The 21,868-nt window shown below is 41.1% G+C and overlaps 1 protein-coding gene across 1 annotated transcript in view; it reads right to left on the bottom strand.

Annotated features, from left to right (window-relative positions):
* The window catches only part of TAF1 (TATA-box binding protein associated factor 1), an 85,386-nt gene extending 63,518 nt beyond the window's left edge, over positions 1 to 21,868 (bottom strand). The window contains exons 1-11 of the mRNA XM_027093615.1: positions 21,640 to 21,868; positions 20,508 to 20,622; positions 20,253 to 20,369; positions 16,794 to 16,913; positions 15,439 to 15,617; positions 14,853 to 15,071; positions 14,243 to 14,461; positions 13,624 to 13,889; positions 6,239 to 6,332; positions 431 to 580; positions 137 to 256 (exon numbers count right to left, since the gene is read on the bottom strand). Of these exons, the coding sequence (XP_026949416.1) occupies positions 137 to 256; positions 431 to 580; positions 6,239 to 6,332; positions 13,624 to 13,889; positions 14,243 to 14,461; positions 14,853 to 15,071; positions 15,439 to 15,617; positions 16,794 to 16,913; positions 20,253 to 20,369; positions 20,508 to 20,622; positions 21,640 to 21,840 (1,800 nt within the window). The 5' untranslated portion in view covers positions 21,841 to 21,868. The remainder of the gene's footprint in view (positions 1 to 136; positions 257 to 430; positions 581 to 6,238; positions 6,333 to 13,623; positions 13,890 to 14,242; positions 14,462 to 14,852; positions 15,072 to 15,438; positions 15,618 to 16,793; positions 16,914 to 20,252; positions 20,370 to 20,507; positions 20,623 to 21,639) is intronic.

Below are 21,868 nucleotides of genomic sequence, written 5' to 3'. Positions count from 1 at the left end.
AAAAGTATCTAAGATCCAGTTTACCACAACCTACCCTACAAAATTCTCCAGATTAGTTCCTAACATCTGCCTCCAAGCTTTTCCCTCTCTATACAAAGCCCCTAGGAGCCTGTAAGTCTTCCTCTTCCACACCCACCTCTTCCTCAGGCACGCCAAATTTACGTAGAAGTTGCTTGGCATTTTTCAGTGACAGGCGACGGAGGTCTGCATCTGTTCCTGTCACTGTCTTCTTCACTGGCTGAGGCTCCTTATCATCCTACCTCAGAAACAAAACAAGAGAGAATACTAGTAAAACTCTTTATAGTAGGCATTTAAGTCATCCTGTCAACATTTTAATGGCTTTCCAGATCCCCACCCATTCATCTCCATTCCTTAACCTCTATTTCTTCCTCCCTTGATTTTTAACCTCTAGAAATTCAGACAGTCTCACCTTCTGCTGTGTTGGTTTGTTTGGAATCTTCACATAGGAGAATCCTTCACCACACCCTGTGGGATCTGCCACCCCAGTCACCTCCAGGAGACACTTGCCCTTCATGGCAGCAATGAAGGCCCTTGTGGTGTTCCAAGGAGCAGTGCGAACCTGAGGTACAGAAAAAGATTCAAAGGGTGGTGGGAAACATTTGCTCTATGTCTAGCCATACTTAGAAGGTGAGGATAATTACAATAATGTACAATTTGATGCTTCCTTAAACTGCCCACAGAGATCAATAGTTTCATAAAGCTGCCCAGTACTCAGCCTGCTGTTCTTTCCTATGGTACTTAAATCATGATAATAAAGAGGCCAAGATCTCAGTCAGTATAAGTAGGAATATGTTGAACAGTGGTACCTTCAGCCCCATATCCCTTGGGTTTGACTGAGAGTTCTCAAAGACAGTGTTCCCCCCACCCTCATGATGCTCAAAGAGTTAAGTTAGATTGATGACCAAATTTGATTGTCCAATTGCTCAAACGCCTTCTTCAGAATGACTCTCACAATTAGATGATAAGCATGCTTTACAAAAGCACTGGCCCCAGTCCCAGTAGCAATAAATTAAAGTGTATTCTACCTCTGCCACTGGTTTGGTCAAAAAGGCCTGTCCTCTCCTGGGACCCTGAATAGTGTTCATCGACCCCATTAAATAATCAGGCAGTTAAGACAAGGGGAATGTGCTTGTCCAAACAGACCAGTCAAGAGTATAAATTATTAGCTAGAAAGAGACCAATTCTCTACTCGAAATTCAATCTTGAAGGCCATTCAACAGAATCTTTAATTTTGGAAATTCTTAGACATACACTTATTGTTAACTCCAACCTCAAAAGAATAGTACAACAATGCTTCTTTAGTCACTCTGCCTGACCTCACTGACAATCATTCACTCATTTAACAAATATTTATGGAATACCTACCACATGTCAAGCACTACTTTCTTAAGGACCTCATATTAGTGAGGGAGAGACAAATAAACCAACGAATTCAATACTGCATGATCAGTGCCATGATAGGAAAGTAAAAAGTGCTATATGTACACAAAGAAGGAAAGGATGGTGATCCAATCTGAATGAAGGGTGGGAGTGAGGGCCAGAGTTGGGGAAAGCTTCCAGGAGAATATAACTTGTAGATGAAGGTCAGATAACAGAGGAGTGGAGAGAAAACATTCTAGGCAGAAGGAGGAGCAGTTGCAAAATCCCAGAAGACAGCAGAAAGAAATTAAGGGAACTGAATGAACTTCAGTATGTTTGGAGCTTAGAGTATAAGATGGGCAGTGAAGAGATATGGGAACATATGTATATATATAACTGATTCATTTTGTTGTGAAGCTGAAACTAACATACCATTGTAAAGCAATTATACTCCAATAAAGATGTTTAAAAAAAAAAAAAAAAAAAAAAAGATGGGCAGTGACAGATGAGAGGAGGTGAGAGTTGTATTACAGTACAAGACCAAAATCATGTAAAGCCTTATGAATCACGTTAAGGATTTCTTCCTAAAAGAAATGAGGACCCAAAGGAAGTCTTTGGGCAAGAGAGTGATATGACCAAATTTTTGTTTTAAAAGATAATTTAATTTTTTGATAAATGGTACTAGAATAACTGGACATTCATATGCAAAGAAAAATGAACCTTAGGGCTTCCCTGGTGGCTCAGTGGTTGAAAGTCTGCCTGCCAATGCAGGGGACATGGGTTCGTGCTCCGGTCTGGGAAGATCCCACATGCCGTGGAGCAGCTAGGCCCGTGAGCCATGGCTGCTGGGCCTGCGCGTCTGGAGCCTGTGCTCCGCAACGGGAGAGGCCACAACAGTGAGAGGCCTGTGTACCACAAAAAAAAAAAAAAAAAAAAAAAAAAAAAGAACCTTAATCTACACCTTACACCCTAAACAAAAATTAACTCAAAATGGATCTAACCATAAGATCTAAAACAATAAAACCTTTAGAAGAAAATATAAGAAAAAAATTTTGCAACCCTGAGTTAGATTAAAATATCTTACATATAACACCAAAACCACAAGCAACAAAGGAGAAGATTTACAAGTTAGACTTCAGCTCTTCATAAGACACTGCTAAGACAATTAAAACACAAGCCTCAGACTGGGAGAAAAGTCTTTGTAAATCACATACCTGATAAGGAACTCGGACCTAGAATACATAAAGAACTCTCAAAACTTTAGAAGAAAACAAACAACTAATTAAAAATAAAAATGGGCAAAAGAGATACAGACCCTCAACCAAAGAAGATAACTAGATGATAAATAAGCACATAGAAAGATGCTCAACATCTTTAGCTATCAGGGAAATGCAAATTAAAACTGCAATGACAGACCACTTCACACCCACTATAGGAGGGCAATAATAATAAGAGTAATAATAATAAATAGAAAATAACAAGTGTTGATAAGGATGTTGGAAAACTGGAACCCTCATACACTGCTAGTAGGAATGTAGATGGTGCAGCCACTGTGGAAAAGTCTGGCAGTTCCTCCAAAGGTAAAACAGAGTTACCACACAACCCAGCAATTTCACTTCTAGGTATTTACCCCCCCCACCAAAAAAATGTATGTCCATATAAAGATTTATACATGGATATTTAAAGCAGCTTTATTCATAATAGCCCAAAACTGGGAACAACCAAAATGCCCTTTGACAGATGATTAAACAAACTGTGGTACATCCATACTGTAGTATGCTACGCAGCAATAAAAGGAACAAACTATTAATACACACAACCACCTGGATGAATCTCAACATCATTAGAGTGAAGAACACAGACAAGAAAAAATTTATACTTTCAACAAATGGTGCTGGGAAAATAGAACACCCACGTACAAAATAACGAAGGTGGACCTTTACTTTACGCCATATACAAAAATTAACTCAAAATGGGACAAACACTGAAATGTAAGAACTAACAATGTAAAACTCTTAGAAGAAAAGACGGGGAAAAGCTTCCCGACACTGGATTTGGCAATGATCTCCTGGATATGGAACCAAAAGCACAAGTGACAAAAGTAAAATTAGGTAAACTGGACTACATCAAAATTTAAAATTTCTCAGCAACAAAGGACACAACCGAGTGAAAGGCAACCTATGGAATGAGAGAAAATATTTGCATAACATATATCTGAAAAGAGGTTAACACCCAGAATATATAAACTCCTGCAACTCAACCGCAAAAAGCAAACAACACAATTCAAAAATGGGCAAAAGGGGCTTCCCTGGTGGCGCAGTGGTTGAGAGTCCGCCTGCCGATGCAGCGGACATGGGTTTGTGCCCCAAACCGGGAAGATCCCACATGCCGCAGAGCGGCTAGGCCCGTGAGCCATGGTCGCTGAGCCTGCACGTCCAGAGCCTGTGCTCCGCAACAGGGAGAGGCCACAACAGTGAGAGGCCCTCGTACCGCCAAAAAAACTAACAAACAAAAAATGGGCAAAGGGCTTGAACAGACACTTCTCAAAATAAGGCATACAAACGGCCAACAAGCACATGAAAAGACACTAATCATCAACGAAATGCAAATCAAAACCACACTAAGATACCACCTCACACCCACTGACATAGCTACTTATCAAAAAAACAATAAATAAATGCTGACGAAAAAGTGGAGATGTTGGAACTCATACACCATTGATAGGAATGTAAAACAGTGCAGATGCTTTGAAAAACATTATGGAGGTTCCTGAAACAACTACTGATAAAAATAGAATTACCATATGATCCAACAATTCCATTTCTGGGTATATATGCAAAAGAATTGAAAGTAAGGTCTTGAAGAGATACCTGCACACCCATGTTCATAGTAGCACTATTCACAACAGCTAAGAGGTGGAAACAATGCAAATGTCCATCAATGGATGAATGGATAACCAAAATAATATTCCATGGTATATGTGTGTGTGTATATATATATCACAGAATATTATTCAGCCTTAAAAAGGAAGGAAGGGCATCCCTGGTGGCACAGTGGTTAAGAATCTGCCTGCCAATGCAGGGGACACAGGTTCGAGCCCTGGTCCGGGAAGATCCCACATGCCATGGAGCAACTAAGCCCGTGCACCACAACTACTGAGCCTGCGCTCTAGAGCCCATGCGCCACAACTACTGAAGCCCACGCACCTAGATCCCGTGCTCCGCAACAAAAGAAGCCACTGCAATGAGAAGCCCGCTCTCCGCAACAAAGAGTAGCCCCCGCTCGCCGCAACTAGAGAAAGCCCACGTGCAGCAACAAAGACCCAACACAGCCAAAGATAATAAAAAACAAAACAAAAACTCTAAAAAAAAAAAAACGAAGGAAATTCTGACACATGCTACAATCTGAATGAACCTTGAGAATATTATCCCAGATGAAATAAATCAGTGATATAAATAAAAACAAATACTGGAGCAGAGGAGAAGATGGTGTAAGAGTAAGACACCGAGATCACCTTCCTCCCCACAGATACACCAGAAATACATCTACACATGGAGCAACTCCTACAGAACACCTACTGAATGCTGGCAGAAGACCTCAGACCTCCCAAAAGGCAAGAAACTCCCCACGTACCTGGGTAGGGCAAAAGAAAAAAGAGAAAACAGAGACAAAAGAATAGGGACGGAACCTGCACCAGTGGGAGAGAGCTGTGAAGGAGGAAAGGTTTCCACACACTAGGAAGCCCCTTCGCGGGCGGAGACTGCAGGTGGCGGGTGGCGGAGGGGGGAGCTTCGGAGCCGTGGAGGAGAGCACAGCAACAGGGGTGTGAAGGGCAAAGCGGGGAGATTCCCGCACAGAGGATCGGTGCTGACAGGCACTCAGCAGCCCCAGAGGCTTCTCTGCTCACCCTCCGGGGTGGGCGGGGCTGCGAGCTGAGGCTCGGGCTTTGGTCAGAGACCCGGGGGAGGACTGGGGTTGGCGGCGTGAACACAGCCTGAAGGGGTTAGTGCACCACAGCTAGCCGGGAGGGAGTCCAGGAAAAGGTCTAGGCAAGAGACTTTTTCTTCCCTCTTTGTTTCCCGGTGTGCGAGGAGAGGGGTTTAAGAGCGCTGCTTAAAGGAACTCCAAAGACGGGCGCGAGCCGCGGGTAAAAACGCGAACCCCACAGACGGGTGGGAGATGCTAAGGCTGCTGCTGCTGCCACCAAGGAGGGGCCTGTGTACGAGCACAGGTCACTATCCACACCCCTCTTCCGGGGAGCCTGTGCAGCCCGCCACTGCCAGGTTCCCAGGATCCAGGGACAACTTCCCTGGGAGAACGCATGGCAGGCCTCAGGCTGGTGCAAGGTCACGCCGGCCTCTGCCACTGCAGGCTCGCCCCACATTCCACGCCCCTCCCTCCCCCCCGGCCTGAGTGAGCCAGAGCCCCCGAATCAGCGGCTCCTTTAACCCCATCCTGTCTGAGCAAAAAACAGACGCCCTCCAGTGACCTACATGTAGAAGCGGGGCCAAATCCAAAGCTGAGCCCCTGGGAGCTGTGAGAACAAGGAAGAGAAAGGGAAATCTCTCCCGGCAGCCTCAGAAGCAGCAGATTAAAGCTCCACAATCAACTTGATGTACCCTGCATCTGTGGAATACATGAATAGACAACAAATCATCCCAAATTGAGGAGGTGGACTTCGAGAGCAAGATTTATGATTTTTTTCCCCTTTTTCTCTTTTTGTGAGTGTGTGTGTGTATGCTTCTGTGTGAGAATTTATCTGTATAGCTTTGCTTCCACCACTTGTCCTAGGGTTCTATCCATCCTTTTTTTAAAATTTTTCTTAATAATTAATTTTAATAACTTTATTATACCTTACCTTCTTTCTTTCTTTCGTTCGTTCTTTCCTTCCTTCCTTCCTTCCTTCCTTCCCTCCTTTAGACAACGAATCATCCCATATCGAGGAGGTGGACCTTGAGAGCAAGATTTATGATTTTTTCCCTTTTCTCTTTTTGTGAGTGTGTATGTGTATGTTTCCGTGTGAGAATTTATCTGTATAGCTTTGCTTCCACCACTTGTCCTAGGGTTCTATCCGTCCGTTTTTTAAAATTTTTTTCCTTAATAATTAATTTTAATAACTTTATTATACCTTACCTTCTTTCTTTCTTTTGTTCGTTCTTACCTTCCTTCCTTCCTTCCTTCCCTCCTTTAGACAACAAATCATCCCATATCGAGGAGGTGGACCTTGAGAGCAAGATTTATGATTTTTTCCCCTTTTTCTCTTTTTGTGAGTGTGTATGTGTATGCTTCTCTGTGAGAATTTATCTGTATAGCTTTGCTTCCACCACTTGTCCTAAGGTTCTATCCATCCGTTTTTTTTTAAGTTTTTTTTCTTAATAATTAACTTTAATAACTTTATTATACCTTACCTTCTTTTTTTCGTTCGTTCTTTCCTTCCTTCCTTCCTTCCTTCCCTCCTTTAGACAACGAATCATCCCAAATCGAGGAGGTGGACCTTGAGAGCAAGATTTATGATTTTTTACCCTTCACCTCTTTTTGGGAGGGTGTATGTGTATGCTTCTGTGTAAGATTTTGCCTGTATACCTTTGCTTCCACCATTTGGCCTAAGGTTCTATCTGTCCCTTTTTTTCCCCTAAATAATTATTTTCTAATTTAGTAACTTTATTATACTTTATTTTATTTTACTGTACCTTCTTTCTTTTTTCCTTCCTTCCCTCCTTCCTTCCGTCCTTCCTCCCTCCTTCCTTTCTTTCCCTCTTTCCTTTCTTTCTTCCTTCCTTCTCTCCCTCCCTCCCTCCCTTCCTCCTTCCTTTCTTTCTTCCTACCTCTACTAATTCTCTCTCTACTCTTTCTCCCTTTTACTCTGAGCCGTATGGGTGAAAGGCTCTTGGTGCTACAGCCAGGAGTCAGTGCTGTGCCTCTCAGGTGGGAGAGCCAACTTCACGACACTGGTCAACAAGAGACCTCCCAGCTCCACATAATATCAAACAGTGAAAATCTCCCAGAGATCTCCATCTCAACACCAGCACCCAGCTTCACAGTGCTGGACAACCTATGCCAAATAACTAGCAAAACAGGAACACAACCCCACCCATTAGCAGAGAGGCTACCTAAAATCATAGTAAGTCCACAGACACCCCAAAACACACCACCAGACGTGGACCTGCCCACTAGAGAGACAAGATCCAGCCTCATCCACCAGAACACAGGCACTAGTCCCCTCCACCAGGAAGCCTACACAACCCACTGGAGACAGTCATCAAATACAACGGGAACTACGAACCTGCAGCCTGCAAAAAGGAGACCCCAAACACAGTAAGATAAGCAAAATGAGAAGACAGAAAAACACACAGCAGATGAAGGAGCAAGATAAAAACCCACGAGACCTAACAAATGAATAGGAAATAGGCAGTCTACCTGAAAAAGAATTCAGAATAATGATAGTAAAGATGATCCAAAATCTTGGAAATAGAATGGACAAAATGCAAGAAACATTTAACAAGGACCTAGAAGAACTAAAGATGAAACAAACAATGATGAACAACACAATAAATGAAATGAAAAATACTCTAGATGGGATCAATAGCAGAATAACTGAGGCAGAAGAACGGATAAGTGACCTGGAATATAAAATAGTGGAAATAACTACTGCAGAGCAGAATAAAGAAAAAAGAATGAAAAGAACTGAGGACAGTCTCAGAGACCTCTGGGACAGCATTAAATGCAGCAACATCCAAATTACAGGGGTTCCAGAAGAAGAAGAGAAAAAGAAAGGGACTGAGAAAATATTTGAAGAGATTATAGTTGAAAACTTCCCTAATATGGAAAAGGAAATAGTCCAGGAAGCACAGAGAGTCCCATACAGGATAAATCCAAGGAGAAATACACCAAGACACATATTAATCAAATTGTCAAAAATTAAATACAAAGAAAGCATATTAGGAGCAGCAAGAGAAAAACAACAAATAACACACAAGGGAAACTCTGCAAGCCAGAAGGGAGTGACAGGACATACCGAAAGTGATGAAGGAGAAAAATCTGCAACCAAGATTACTCTACCCAGCAAGGATCTCATTCAGATTTGATGGAGAAATTAAAACCTTTACAGACAAGCAAAAGCTGAGAGAGTTCACCACCAAACCAGCTTTACAACAAATGCTAAAGGAACTTCTCTAGGCAAGAAACACAAGAGAAGGAAAAGACCTATAATAACGAACCCAAAACAATTTAGAAAATGGGAATAGGAACATACATATCGATAATTACCTTAAATGTAAATGGACTAAATGCTCCCACCAAAAGACACAGATTGGCTGAATGGATACAAAAACAAGACCCATATATATACTGTCTATAAGAGACCCACTTCAGACCTAGAGACACATACAGACTGAAAGTAAGGGGATGGAAAAAGATATTCCATGCAAATGGAAACCAAAAGAAAGCTGGAGTAGCAATTCTCATATCAGACAAAATAGACTTTAAAATAAAGAATATTAGAAGAGACAAAGAAGGACACTACATAATGATCAAGGGATCAATCCAAGAAAAAGATATAACAATTGTAAATATTTATGCACCCAACATAGGAGCACCTCAATACATAAGGCAAATACTAACAGCCAGAAAAGGGGAAATTGACAGTAACACATTCATAGTAGGGGACTTTAACACCCCACTTTCACCAATGGACAGATCATCCAAAATGAAAATAAATAAGGAAACACAAGTTTAAATGATACATTAAACAAGATGGACTTAATTGATATTTATAGGACACTCCATCCAAAAACAACAGAATACACATTTTTCTCAAGTGCTCATGGAACATTCTCCAGGATAGATCATATCTTGCCTTGGTACAAATCAAGCCTTGGTAAATTTAAGAAAACTGAAATTGTATCAAGTATCTTTTCCGACCACAACGCCACGAAACTAGATATCAATTACAGGAAAAGGTCTGTAAAAAATACAAACACATGGAGGCTAAACAATACACTACTTTATAACGAAGTGATCACTGAAGAAATCAAAGAGGAAATAAAAAAATACCTAGAAACAAATGACAATGGAGACACAATGACCCCAAACCTATGGGATGCAGCAAAATCAGTTCTAAGAGGGAAGTTTATAGCAATACAAGCCCACCTTAAGAAACAGGAAACATCTCAAATAAACAACCTAACCTTGCACCTCAAGCAATTAGAGAAAGAAGAACAAAAATACCCCAAAGTTAGCAGAAGGAAAGAAATCATAAAAATCAGATCAGAAATAAATGAAAAAGAAATGAAGGAAACGATAGCAAAGATCAATAAAACTACAAGCTGGTTCTTTGAGAAGATAAACAAAATTGATGAACCATTAGCCAGACTCATCAAGAAAAAAAGGGAGAAGACTCAAATCAATAGAATTAGAAATGAAAAAGGAGAAGTAACAACTGACACTGCAGAAACAAAAAAGATTATGAGAGATTACTACAAGCAACTCTATGCCAATAAAATGGACAACCTGGAAGAAATGGACAAATTCTTAGAAATGCACAACCTGCCAAGACTGAATCAGGAAGAAATAGAAAATATGAACAGACCAATCACAAGCACTGAAATTGAAACTGTGATTAAAAATCTTCCAACAAACAAAAGCCCAGGACCAGATGGCTTCACAGGCGAATTCTATCAAACATTTAGAGAAGAGCTAACACCTATCCTTCTCAAACTCTTCCAAAATATAGCAGAGGGAGGAACATTCCCAAACTCATTCTACGAGGCCACCATCACCCTGATACCGAAACCAGACAAGGATGTCACAAAGAAAGAAAACTACAGGCCAATATTACTGATGAACATAGATGCAAGAACCCTCAACAAAACACTAGCAAACAGAATCCAACAGCACATTAAAAGGATCATACGCCATGATCAAGTGGGGTTTATTCCAGGAATACAAGGATTCTTCAATATATGCCAATCAATCAACGTGATACACCATATTAACAAACTGGAGGAGAAAAACCATATGATCATCTCAATAGATGCAGAGAAAGCTTTTGACAAAATTCAACACCCATTTATGATAAAAACCCTGCAGAAAAGTAGGCATAGAGGGAACTTTCCTCAACATAATAAAGGCCATATATGACAAACCCACAGCCAACATCGTCCTCAATGGTGAAAAACTGAAAGCATTTCCACTAAGATCAGGAACAAGACAAGGTTGTCCACTCTCACCACTCTTATTCAACATAGTTTTGGAAGTTTTAGCCACAGCAATCAGAGAAGAAAAGGAAATAAAAGGAATCCAAATCGGAAAAGAAGAAGTAAAGCTGTCACCGTGTGCAGATGACATGATACTATACACAGAGAATCCTCAAGATGCTACCAGAAAACTACTAGAGCTAATCAATGAATTTGGTAAAGTAGGAGCATACAAAATTAATGCACAGAAATCTCTGGCATTCCTATACACTAATGATGAAAAATCTGAAAGTGAAATCAAGAAAACACTCCCATTTACCATTGCAACAAACAGAATAAAATATCTAGGAATAAACCTACCTAAGGAGACAAAAGACCTGTATGCAGAAAATTATAAGACACTGATGAAAGAAATTAAAGATGATACAAATAGATGGAGAGATATACCATGTTCTTGGATTGGAAGAATCAACATTGTGAAAATGACTCTACTACCCAAAGCAATCTACAGATTCAATGCAATCCCTACCAAACTACCACTGGCATTTTTCACAGAACTAGAACAAAAAAATTCAATTTGTATGGCAACAGAAAAGACCCCGAATAGCCAAAGCAATCTTGAGAACGAAAAACGGAGCTGGAGGAATCAGGCTCCCTGACTTCAGACTATACTACAAAGCTACAGTAATCAAGGCAGTATGGTACCGGCCCAAAAAACAGAAAGATAGATCAATGGAACAGGATAGAAAGCCCAGAGACATACCCACGCACATATGGTCACCTTATCTTTGATAAAGGAGGCAGGAATGTACAGTGGAGAAAGGACAGCCTCTTCAATAAGTGGTGCTGGGAAAACTGGACAGGTACATGTAAAAGTATGAGATGAGATCACTCCCTAACTCCATACACAAAAATAAGGTCAAAATGGATTAAAGACATAACATAAGGCCAGAAACTATCAAACTCTTAGAGGAAAATACAGGCAGGACACTCTTGTGACATAAATCACAGCAAGATCCTTTTGACCCACCTCCTAGAGTAATGGAAATAAAAACAAAAATAAACAAATGGGATCTAATTAAACTTCAAAGCTTCTGCACAGCAAAGGATACCATAAACAAGACCAAAAGACAACCCTCAGAATGGGAGAAAATATTTGCAAATGAAGCAACTGACAAAGGATTAATCTCCAAAATATACAAGCAGCTCATGCAGCTTAATAACAAAAAACCAAACAACCCAACCCAAAAATGGGCAGAAGATCTAAATAGACATTTCTCCAAAGAAGATATACAGACTGCCAACAAACACATGAAAGAATGCTCAACATCATTAATCATTAGAGAAATGCAAATCAAAACTACAATGAGATATCATCTCACACCAGTCAGAATGGCCATCATCAAAAAATCTAGAAACAATAAATGCTGGAGAGGGTGTGGATGAAAGGGAACCCTCTCGCACTGTTGGTGGGAATGTAAACTGATACAGCCACTATGGAGAACAGTATGGATGTTCCTTAAAAATACTAAAAATAGAACTACCGTACGACCCTGCAATCTCACTACTGGGCATATACCCTGAGAAAACCATAATTCAAAGAGTCATGTACCAAAATGTTCATTGCAGCTCTATTTACAATAGCCCGGAAATGGAAACAACCTAAGTGTCCATCATTGGATGAATGGATAAAGAAGACGTGGCACATATATACAATGGAATATTACTCAGCCATAAAAAGAAACGAAATTGAGCTATTTGTAATGAGGTGGATAGACCTAGCGTCTGTCATACAGAGTGAAGTAAGTCAGAAAGAGAGAGACAAATACCGTATGCTAACACATATATATGGAATTTAGGGAAAAAAATGTCATGAAGAACCTAGGGGTAATACAGGAATAAAGAGACAGACCTACTAGAGAATGGAATTGAGGTATGGGGATGGGGAAGGGTAAGCTGTGACAAAGCGAGAAAGAGGCATGGACATATATACACTACCGAACGTAAGGTAGATAGCTAGTGGGAAGCAGCCGCATAGCACAGGGAGATCAGCTTGGTGCTTCGTGACCACCTGGAGGGGTGGGATAGGGAGGGTGGGAGGGAGGGAGACGCAAGAGGGATGAGATATGGGAACATATGTATATATATAACTGATTCATTTTGTTGTAAAGCAGAAACTAACACACCATTGTAAAGCAATTATACTCCAATAAAGATGTTAAGAAAAAAAAAGGGAAGGAAAAAGAAAAAAAACTATTTCTTAGATTTAAAAGACATTTTTGGTTTTCCTCTGAATTATAAAAGCAATCCAGATTAACTCAAGAAAATCTGGAAAATACACAAAAGGTATAAAGAAAACTGCGAAGCTGTTTGTGATCTTACAAACTATAAGGAACCACTGTAAATCCCATAGTATATTCCCTTTTAGTAAACTTTCTGTTTATACAGTGTGTTTTTCTTTTTCACTTATGCAAACAGGTTATCAAATATGCCACTTCATATCTGGGTTTTTTTTTCCATTTAAAATGAATTTCCCACGTCATTAAACATTTTTATGAAGAGCTTTAAATGACGTAAAATAATATTACATTATGTGAAAAGCACAACATGTAAAATTGAATGAGCTCAGCTACATACACACACAAGACAGAAAACTGAAAGAAAAATACACCAAAATGTTAAAGCTGATAGTCTCTAGATGGTAGGATTACCAGTGATTTTTGACACTGTACTGTATCTTCACAGTTTTCTACATTAAGCATAGCATACCTTTTTTGAGTGTCCACGTGTATTTAAGAAGGAAAAAAGCAAATTGTAGAACGATAAAGATAAAGGGCCTTTGGAAACAAAAGTAGACTATAAAGATAAAAGCATTGTCACAGTTCAGAAAGATCTTTAACTTCAAAGTAGTTTTCACATTTTTCTAATGAGAAATCAGAGTCCAACCTAGTTCATTAACGGTGTAAAAAAAACATTACAGACTAGAATCAGGGCTCAGATCCAAAACATTTCACTGTCCCTCAGCAGCCAAGATGACAGCTAAGCCTACTTAAGATGACTGAGATGAAGGACAGTTTGTGCTGGACTCAGCGGGCATAGATGCACACCTTGTTGAACATTGTAAGCCATGGCATTCCTAGTCATGCTGGAAGGAAGCCAGCCTGCCAAGCTTGCACGCTGTGGTTTTGTCCCTTTGTGTTTGACATCCTCGCCATCCCAGATGATATCATCCTCCCAATGCAGCTGTGTCACCATCAGGAAGTTTTCATCAGCCAGAAGATCAGTGCCACTGCTTTCCTCAAGTTTCCTGAAGTCCTACACAAGTAGGAGAGGAACAACAAATCCCTGAATGGTCACTTGTCAGAGTTCCCACTCCAAATGCCACAACAGATACATCAAGTGTGGTCCCTGACTTGAGAGAAGAACCTGATAACAAAGGGGTATCTGCCTCCTCCCACTCCTAGTCTGGCACAGCACTCATCTCACAAACAGAATCCTTGCAGTGGGGCCAAGTTGCTAGGGTGATATACCACACGAAACAAAAGGCTTCGACACCTCAATCTCCCACCAAGGAAACCCTACCCAGTGTCTCCCCAGTTGAAAAGTAAAGTAAAACTGATAGGGCTCTGGGCACAGTGATTCCTTTCTTACATACCAGTGTTACTTACCTCCATCATTCTACATTTCATCACAGGTTCAAGTTCCATCTTTCTCAGTTTGAAGCCATAGTCAAACCCACTGCCATCTTCAGGAACACCCAGCATATCATACCACAGCCTAGCAGGACCATAACGCCACTCAGCCACTCTTGGCTTGGTGTCTGTCACTTTATCTGTATCTCCAGTTGACTGGGAAAACTTGGACTCCACAGGAGCCATCATTGTGATCTGTAACAGAATAAAGTAGAAGGGGGGGAAGATATCCTGATCCCAGATGCTCTAAGGCTACAGGGAGTTAAGAGGCAGGAGGGGAACTTAGAGGAGCCGTAAGGATGATTCTTGAACAGGACTGGAGTTCGAATGTAAACAATGGAGGTATATCATGGCATACTCTATCATTCAACTTTCCTACTCATCAGTGTATCACCATCTGCCTGTCCCCAATACTTTTCTATTACAACAGGGAAGGGACAGCCACTGGGATTGAAATCGTGATTACTTAATGATAATCAGCACAGGACACTACCTGCTAAGGTATCATTTTCAATTTAGACATAAGCTAGGGAGAACTCATTTGTTCCCCTCTTAGGTCTTAATTCCAGATCTCTACTTTGCCTACTTCATCATCAGAGAGACACTGCTCTGGAGGTGGTGGTGGAGCGTAGTCGTAGTTCCACAAAGATTTCTGGTTGACTTCTGATTCTACTGAGCACTCCACCTCCTGGATCTGCTCTTCCTGTATTAGTTCACGGTGCTTCTTCTTCCTCTTTCTCCGAGCACTCCGCCAAACAGATGGGACATTCTTCCCTGGTCCAAAAAGACGTAGGAAGCGTAACACCTAGAACACAAAACGTGCTTCTATGTCAGAGACTCAATGTCAGATAGGAAAACAGTAGCTCTGAGTCTGGAAACTCCCTTGAGGATTCTACTCAACTGTGAGGGAGGGATCAAGAAATGCTGAACTCAGATTTATAACATCTGCCAAGAAAGTAAAGTGTTCATTAATAATTTGGATTAGTTCTTTTTAAACAGAAAGGACAATTTCTAATGAGAACTATATAAATCACATGTACTATCAATGCACAAAACTTAAAAAAAGGAAACCTTTAGATTCTACCCATTCCATATTCAATATCTTAACAACACAACTCAGTATCTACAAGAGGGCAGTGGTTTGCAATGTGGACATTCTCCATAGAAAGTACCTTCCCAGGACGAAATTCTGGGAAAAGTTCTGTGACACTCGGCAACAGCTTGGTGGCATCATGCTGCATAATCCCAGCCAATGGTAGGGTCAGCTTTCCATCCTCAGATTCTGCCTGTGTTGCTTCCTGAGGTCCCATCTCAGATTCTGAGTCAGAGGAACTACTGAAGTCCACTTTCTCTGAGGCCAAAGAGGAAGGGGCAATGATGGAGGGCAAGATGATGCCTTCTCCATCCTCAGACACTGCAACAAGGAAGAGAAACCCCTTTGGCATGTAACTGTGAGCATATTTCCTCAAATTCAGCCAACACCCACTCTAGGCTTAAGCATGGCTCAATGGCAGGGGATACAGTTCCAAGCACCCAGATTACTAGTAGGCAACCCGGAAAACTCATTCCAACTCATTATCTCCCACCATCCCCAACTCACCTTGTACCTGGTACCCTGGGGTTGTGATGAGAGAAAACAAACACTATTACTACATTTACTACTTTCTGTAAGTATATTAGGTTAAAGAAATGTGACCAATAGAAAAATTATATAACACTTTTATACCAGTCAGGCCTTATGTCCGATTCAGGGACCCATAAACTGGAGAGATTTTTTTAAGCCCACAGGGTAACAATGAAATTATTTAGCATAAAATAAGATCTATGCCACAAATGCTACTTAGCCTGCAGACTAAAAAGGAAATGGCTTAAAACTCTAATAGGAGACACTTAGGTTGACATAAGCCTCAAAATACAGGAGATCAAAGATACTGCTCTTCCCCAATCTTCTAGCCTAGAACAGGGTTACTTACTGCTGTTGCAGACATAGGAATAGGTGAGACGATCATTAAAGACCCTGCCTTTGAAATCTCTGACTCTGACAGGTGGCTCTAAATGATTTATACACATTCTATTTAATCATTAATACACATTCTATTTAATCATTTCTTTTAAAGAGAGTCATCTAAACAGGTAGATTCCAAATACCAGTACAGATCAGTTGCATCAGAAACTGCTTGGGGGAATTCTCTGAAATCCCTGAGCTCTACCTCAGATCTTCTGAATCAGATTCTCCAAGGGTGACAGTCAGAAATCTGTATTTTTTTAAAAGACTCGAGGTGATTCTGATGGGCAGCCAAATTTGAGAACCACACTGACCTAAACTACTTTTTCTTGACCTAAACTACTTTTTCTTTTAAAAGTAAAATTTCCCTTTAATACTGAAATTTGAAAATTGTATGAATCACTTCTAGAAGTTGTGTCCTTTCCTAGCAGCTTAATTTTAATAGCCCACTATGAGCATGCCAAAAATTTGGACCAGGAATGGAACTTGCTCCTCAGACAAAAATAGACAGTCTCTACTTACCACCAGTAATAGCATCCTGGTCCTTATCCTTCTTCATTGGTCCTGGGGGTGGAGGTGGAGGAGGCATCAACTTGCAATCAATGTCTTCACAATCAGCATCATAGTCATCCTCATCATAATCTAATAAAACCAAGAAAGTGATCTCCTCAATATCCAGAATGTCACACAACAGCCTTGAGCTCCCTTGTCGTTCAAGAATTTAAAGCACCACATGAAGAACTAGGCAGATGCCTTGACAACACACAAGAGATGCAGTTTCTGCCTTCAGAAAGAGATGGCACCATATTGCCAAGTGCTATGAACACCATGTATATCTCACACAGGAATTTAGGAAGCTCCCAAGAACTGTTTAAAACCTTTGCTCCTTCTCCTGGTCAAACCCTGTTCCTTTATTTTCATGCTACTCAATCTCATAACGGAATTGAACATTCTTCTTTCCTCTGTCAGCTTAAGACTGGACTTTTTTCTCACCTCCCAAGTCTTTGACACATTTTTTTCTGTCTACCTTCTATAGTCTGTTATTCTTTTCACTACCCTTTAACCAATGGCATCACTCAATACTTAGTCCTGAACACTCTGCTTTTATTCCTCTATACACTCTCCATTCCCTTTCTAAAGAATCACCTTTATCCAGACTAAACTCAAATCTGTTCAGTCTTGCCCTGACTTAGCCCCTCTACAATTGCACTGCATGTTCTGCTGCCTGAAGAGCTTTTCCATTCATATATTCAACAACCGCATTCTGTATCACACTGAAATATCCTTCAACTCTTTTAAATTCCCTTTTGTTACTATCAATACCACCTCCATCCTCATTTTCCCAGCTTATGATTTTAGCCTCCTGTCTCCTTCATCAATCTCTTACCCCCAACACACCTTTTCCAATCAATCATTAATAGTAGTCATTATAGCAACTTCTATTCACTGAGCTCCCATTATGTGCCATGTACTTTTAGCTATTTTATCTATAATCCTCCCAATAATGCTACAAAGTAGGAATTATTCTGAGATACAGAAGCGAAGTGACTTAGGGCCATACAGTTTTAAGTGACAAAAGTCAGAATTCAAGCCTGGTTTAACAACAGTGTCTTTCCAACACGCTTGCTCACTCACCAAGTTCTACCGATGTTTTATCAGCAACTCTCAAGTCTGACACTGCCTATCATTTTCCACAACTGTCACCCTATTCCAGACCTTGATAACTTTTGATAACTTTACATCTAGCCCACAAGAACTGTCTCCAAGTTAGTCTGCCCCTTCACCCTTTTTCTAATCAAAACCCCAAAGCAACAAGCATCACTTTTCATTTTCATTTAGGAAGGAAAGACAACTAACATTTATAGAGCATCCACCACGACACTGTTCTATGTAGGTGCTTTCATACCATGTGATAATGAACTTGAATTCCCACCAAAGTCCTATTAATGAGGTAGGTATTAATACACTTATTGCAGAAAGAAAACTGACGGATTACTACAAATGAGAAATCCAAGCCTCAGAGACTGAGCAACTTTCCCAGGGTCAAACTAAATATGGAGTTGGGACTTGAACCTATGACATTCTGACTCCAAAGTCCATCTTCTTTTCATTATACCATCCTGCTTCTTACTCAACAATCTATATCAGTTTACAATCCTTTATGGCAGCAAACCCCAAGTAATGCGTACATAAAGGTGCTGTCAAATTGCTCTATGGTTGGTTCTTACTATTTGGTGTATGTTTTCCACTCCTTCCAAGAAAACTTGCTGGCCAATTCCCCCCACACTACTTGCTTATTCCTATCTCCCAACCTTTATGCAAGCCATGTTTCCAAACCACAATGCCCTGCTGCGACCTCTTCATCAAACCTTATCTTTCAAAATTTTGCTCAAAATTCACCTCCATGAAGCCTCTTCTAATGACCTCCATCTACTTCTAATTATTCCAAAGAAACACCCTTATCAATCAAGCCATGTGAAAGGGCCAATGCCAGGGAAGGAGGAAGCTAAGGGCATAGATGAAGGTACCCTCAGAGGACAAGAGAACTTGGAAATGAGCTTCCCACAGTACTGAGATTCTATCAAATACAGCATCCTCCTTTTCCAGGAGGCCAGCTCACACAACCCAACTAAGAACCCCCCACCTATCCTCTTCCTTACCATCCCTAGCCAAGACAACAAATCCAAAACTGAAAACTATAACATGCCCTGAAAAATCAGATCTGCTACCACCTCCTCCTCAGCCTAAGTCAGGGTGCTCAAACAAATAGTTATGCTATTTGACTTAGCTAGTCTGGCAGCCCTTCAAAATTAAGTATAACACTCTATACAGAAATACGAGCTGGCAACTGGTTTATGTCTTCTTATTATGAATAATTATGTTTTGCAGTCATTTATCTCACCTTCCCCAAATGATAACAATATCCCTGAAAGTAAGGCCAGTACCTTCTATTTTTCTAGGTTACTTCTTGTGTATGTGGTGCAGTTAATTCTCTTTATATAAGAAGCACCCAAATATATTAACTGGCTCTGAAGAAACTAAGTTCAGCTCTTTACCAAGGTTTTATCTATACTTCTCAGCAGCCTGAAATCTAATTCAAAGAGGTGGATAATGAATAAACAGTGAACAACTTCATACAAAAGTCCCAAACAGTGAAAGGTAGTACAGGGCAGTGGAAAGAATGAACTAGGATCAGCAAGTCTAGGTTCCAGACCACAAAGCCGAGCTACTCAAAAATCAGAAAATGGATTTTATTATCTTTGTACTTTACTATCACAGTTTATAACACATAACGGGTGCTCAATGCCTAATAAACTGAAATGCTGAATTAGTCAAGGTCTGCCACTAGTAACTACAGAAATTTTGATAAAGTTCCACATTTTATTAAAGTTTTCTGAAGTTCCAGGTTTCCATATCTATGATGAGGTTAAGAATAAATAATCACTAAAACCCCTTCAAACTCTGACATTTTGATTCTATAATGTAGCACCTTATACTAGGAGGAAAACCCATGTTGTGAGCAAGCATTAAGCGCACTGTGTCGGCATACAGGTAGTGAGTGATTAACAGAAGCTGAGCCGATAAATACATGTGCTTGTTTATATACAACATAGCATACTTAATCTTTCTTCAACTACCAATTCCTTGAGGACAAAGACTGAGTTTAAATAGCATCTAAAACAGTACTGTGAACCCCATAGGTACTCAAATACCAGATGATAAGGAGAAAAGAATTATCATCCTTATTTGGCATTCACCAAGAATTTGGGACTAACCAGTATGAGGAATAAAAGCCTGAGTATAGTAACGCTGCCCCAGAACACAAGAGGACAGCAGCTACTTGGAACTGAGCTGACAAAGGGAGAGAAGCAAAGACATAAAGAGCAGAAACAACGACAGAAAGCTTGGATAGAAACAAACTGGACTACACAGCAAGAAAATGTACTGGAGTGCTCTTAACTGATGGCACCAAAGAATCACCTGCATGGCAAAGGGGCTGCAAGGTCCCCATTGTTTGCTGGTATCTTCGGCTTTCATCTTCTGCTACCTCATTAATGTCTGAATAGTCCACAGCATCTTCTGTACTCCTGATCCATCCTATAAATAAAAAGGGGAGGTAGATCTAAACAAAGAGCAAGAAACTTTAGCTCCCTTAGATAATTCCCACTGAAAAGTACATGTACAGTAAGTGGCTAGCCTCCTCCCCCACCTTACTCCCCATGACCCAGACTTCACCTTCATCATTTACCAGGGCACCGTCAGTCCCGATCAATTCTTCATTTGCTGTGAGTTCAGTGATCAGGCTGCCCAGACCCAAAGCCCCCAAGCCTGCCAAGCGCTTCTTACACTCCTAAAAAAGGGACAGCACCAGAATCAAAGACAATACCTAAACCTAAGTTTCCCACACCACAAGGCTTATTTCCCAGATCCACGACAAAGCTATAAATCCATCTGAAAAACGACTCGGCAGCGTGCTAAAAGCAGCATCACATCTGAGAACTGTAAAGTACATCTTCCACTAAACTCCACATTGATCAGATCTTTATTAACATATCATGTCCAATTTCATCACCATCCTTTAAACTAATGTAAGGAAAGATTATTCAAGGAACACCCACCAAGACTAAATAAGTGGAACAGCAGTTGCCTGAATAAAGGCTAAGGAAACTGAGGTCATTCCGATCAGAGAAAGCAAGGCAAGAACTTTACTGCTGTCTTTATTGTGTGTTGCAGGGAATGAAGAATATTGGTATTTTCTCCTTGGGGAGACGAACTTAAATGAAGCTAGGTGAGTGTCAGGCGCAAGAAACTATTTCATGAATGTCAGTGAACGATGGGAAAACTATGTAAGAAGTGCACTGGGACCAGAAGGGGTCTGCCCTGGATAGTTCGAACACTGGCTGTTCTAAGAACTGGGACCTGAACCACGTGATTTGGTGCAGGTCCTGTCCTCTCGCTCTAGAGCCTCCTCTAGCCAGCGATGGCACAAACGCAGTTTCAAGAATCTCCAAAGTTCTCGTAGCAAAGGTTTGAAAGCACTCTCACTAGGTTAAGCTGCTATTTCTCCATCTAACTAGCTCCAAAGCCACCCATATCAGCGCCGCTGACGTCCCAGAGCTTGCCTACTGTTCTCCTCTCGTCTCCACCCTCGCCCAAACTGAGCCCCCTCGCTCTCCGTTACTGCACAATCTTTGCTAGCATGGCAACCACTTCTCTAGTCCTCTTCGCGTACGTTAAGGGCGCCCTCTCACTGGGGGAGGGCCGCATCGCCCTCTTTTTCCAGTTCCTAAGACCACTCAACTCTCCTCACTCCACCTTTTCCTTAGCCGATCCACCCCCAGCCCTATCCCCACGCCCATCCCCTCACATCATCCAAGACGCTTTCCCCCTCCAGCTGCCCGGCTCCATTAATGTTGCCGAAAAGGAAACCGGCTAAAGAAAATGGGCCGCCTCCAGCGGAATCTTCATCGCTGTCCGTGTCTGACATGATGGCGGCGTCGATGCGGGCAGCCGCTACGGGGAAGAGGAAACCCCAGCCTCGTCCCATAGTCCGGAAATAAACTGTCATGTCGACCAGAAGTGACTCACAGAGTTCA

This window comes from Aethalodelphis obliquidens, unplaced genomic scaffold (assembly GCF_003676395.1).
Source record: "Aethalodelphis obliquidens isolate GAN/ISIS:26980383/991018 unplaced genomic scaffold, ASM367639v1 scaffold85, whole genome shotgun sequence".
In the NCBI taxonomy this organism is placed as follows: Eukaryota; Metazoa; Chordata; class Mammalia; order Artiodactyla; family Delphinidae; genus Aethalodelphis; species Aethalodelphis obliquidens.
Note: the sequence above shows the minus strand (reverse complement) of the source record. Positions and strands in the feature narration are given on the sequence as shown.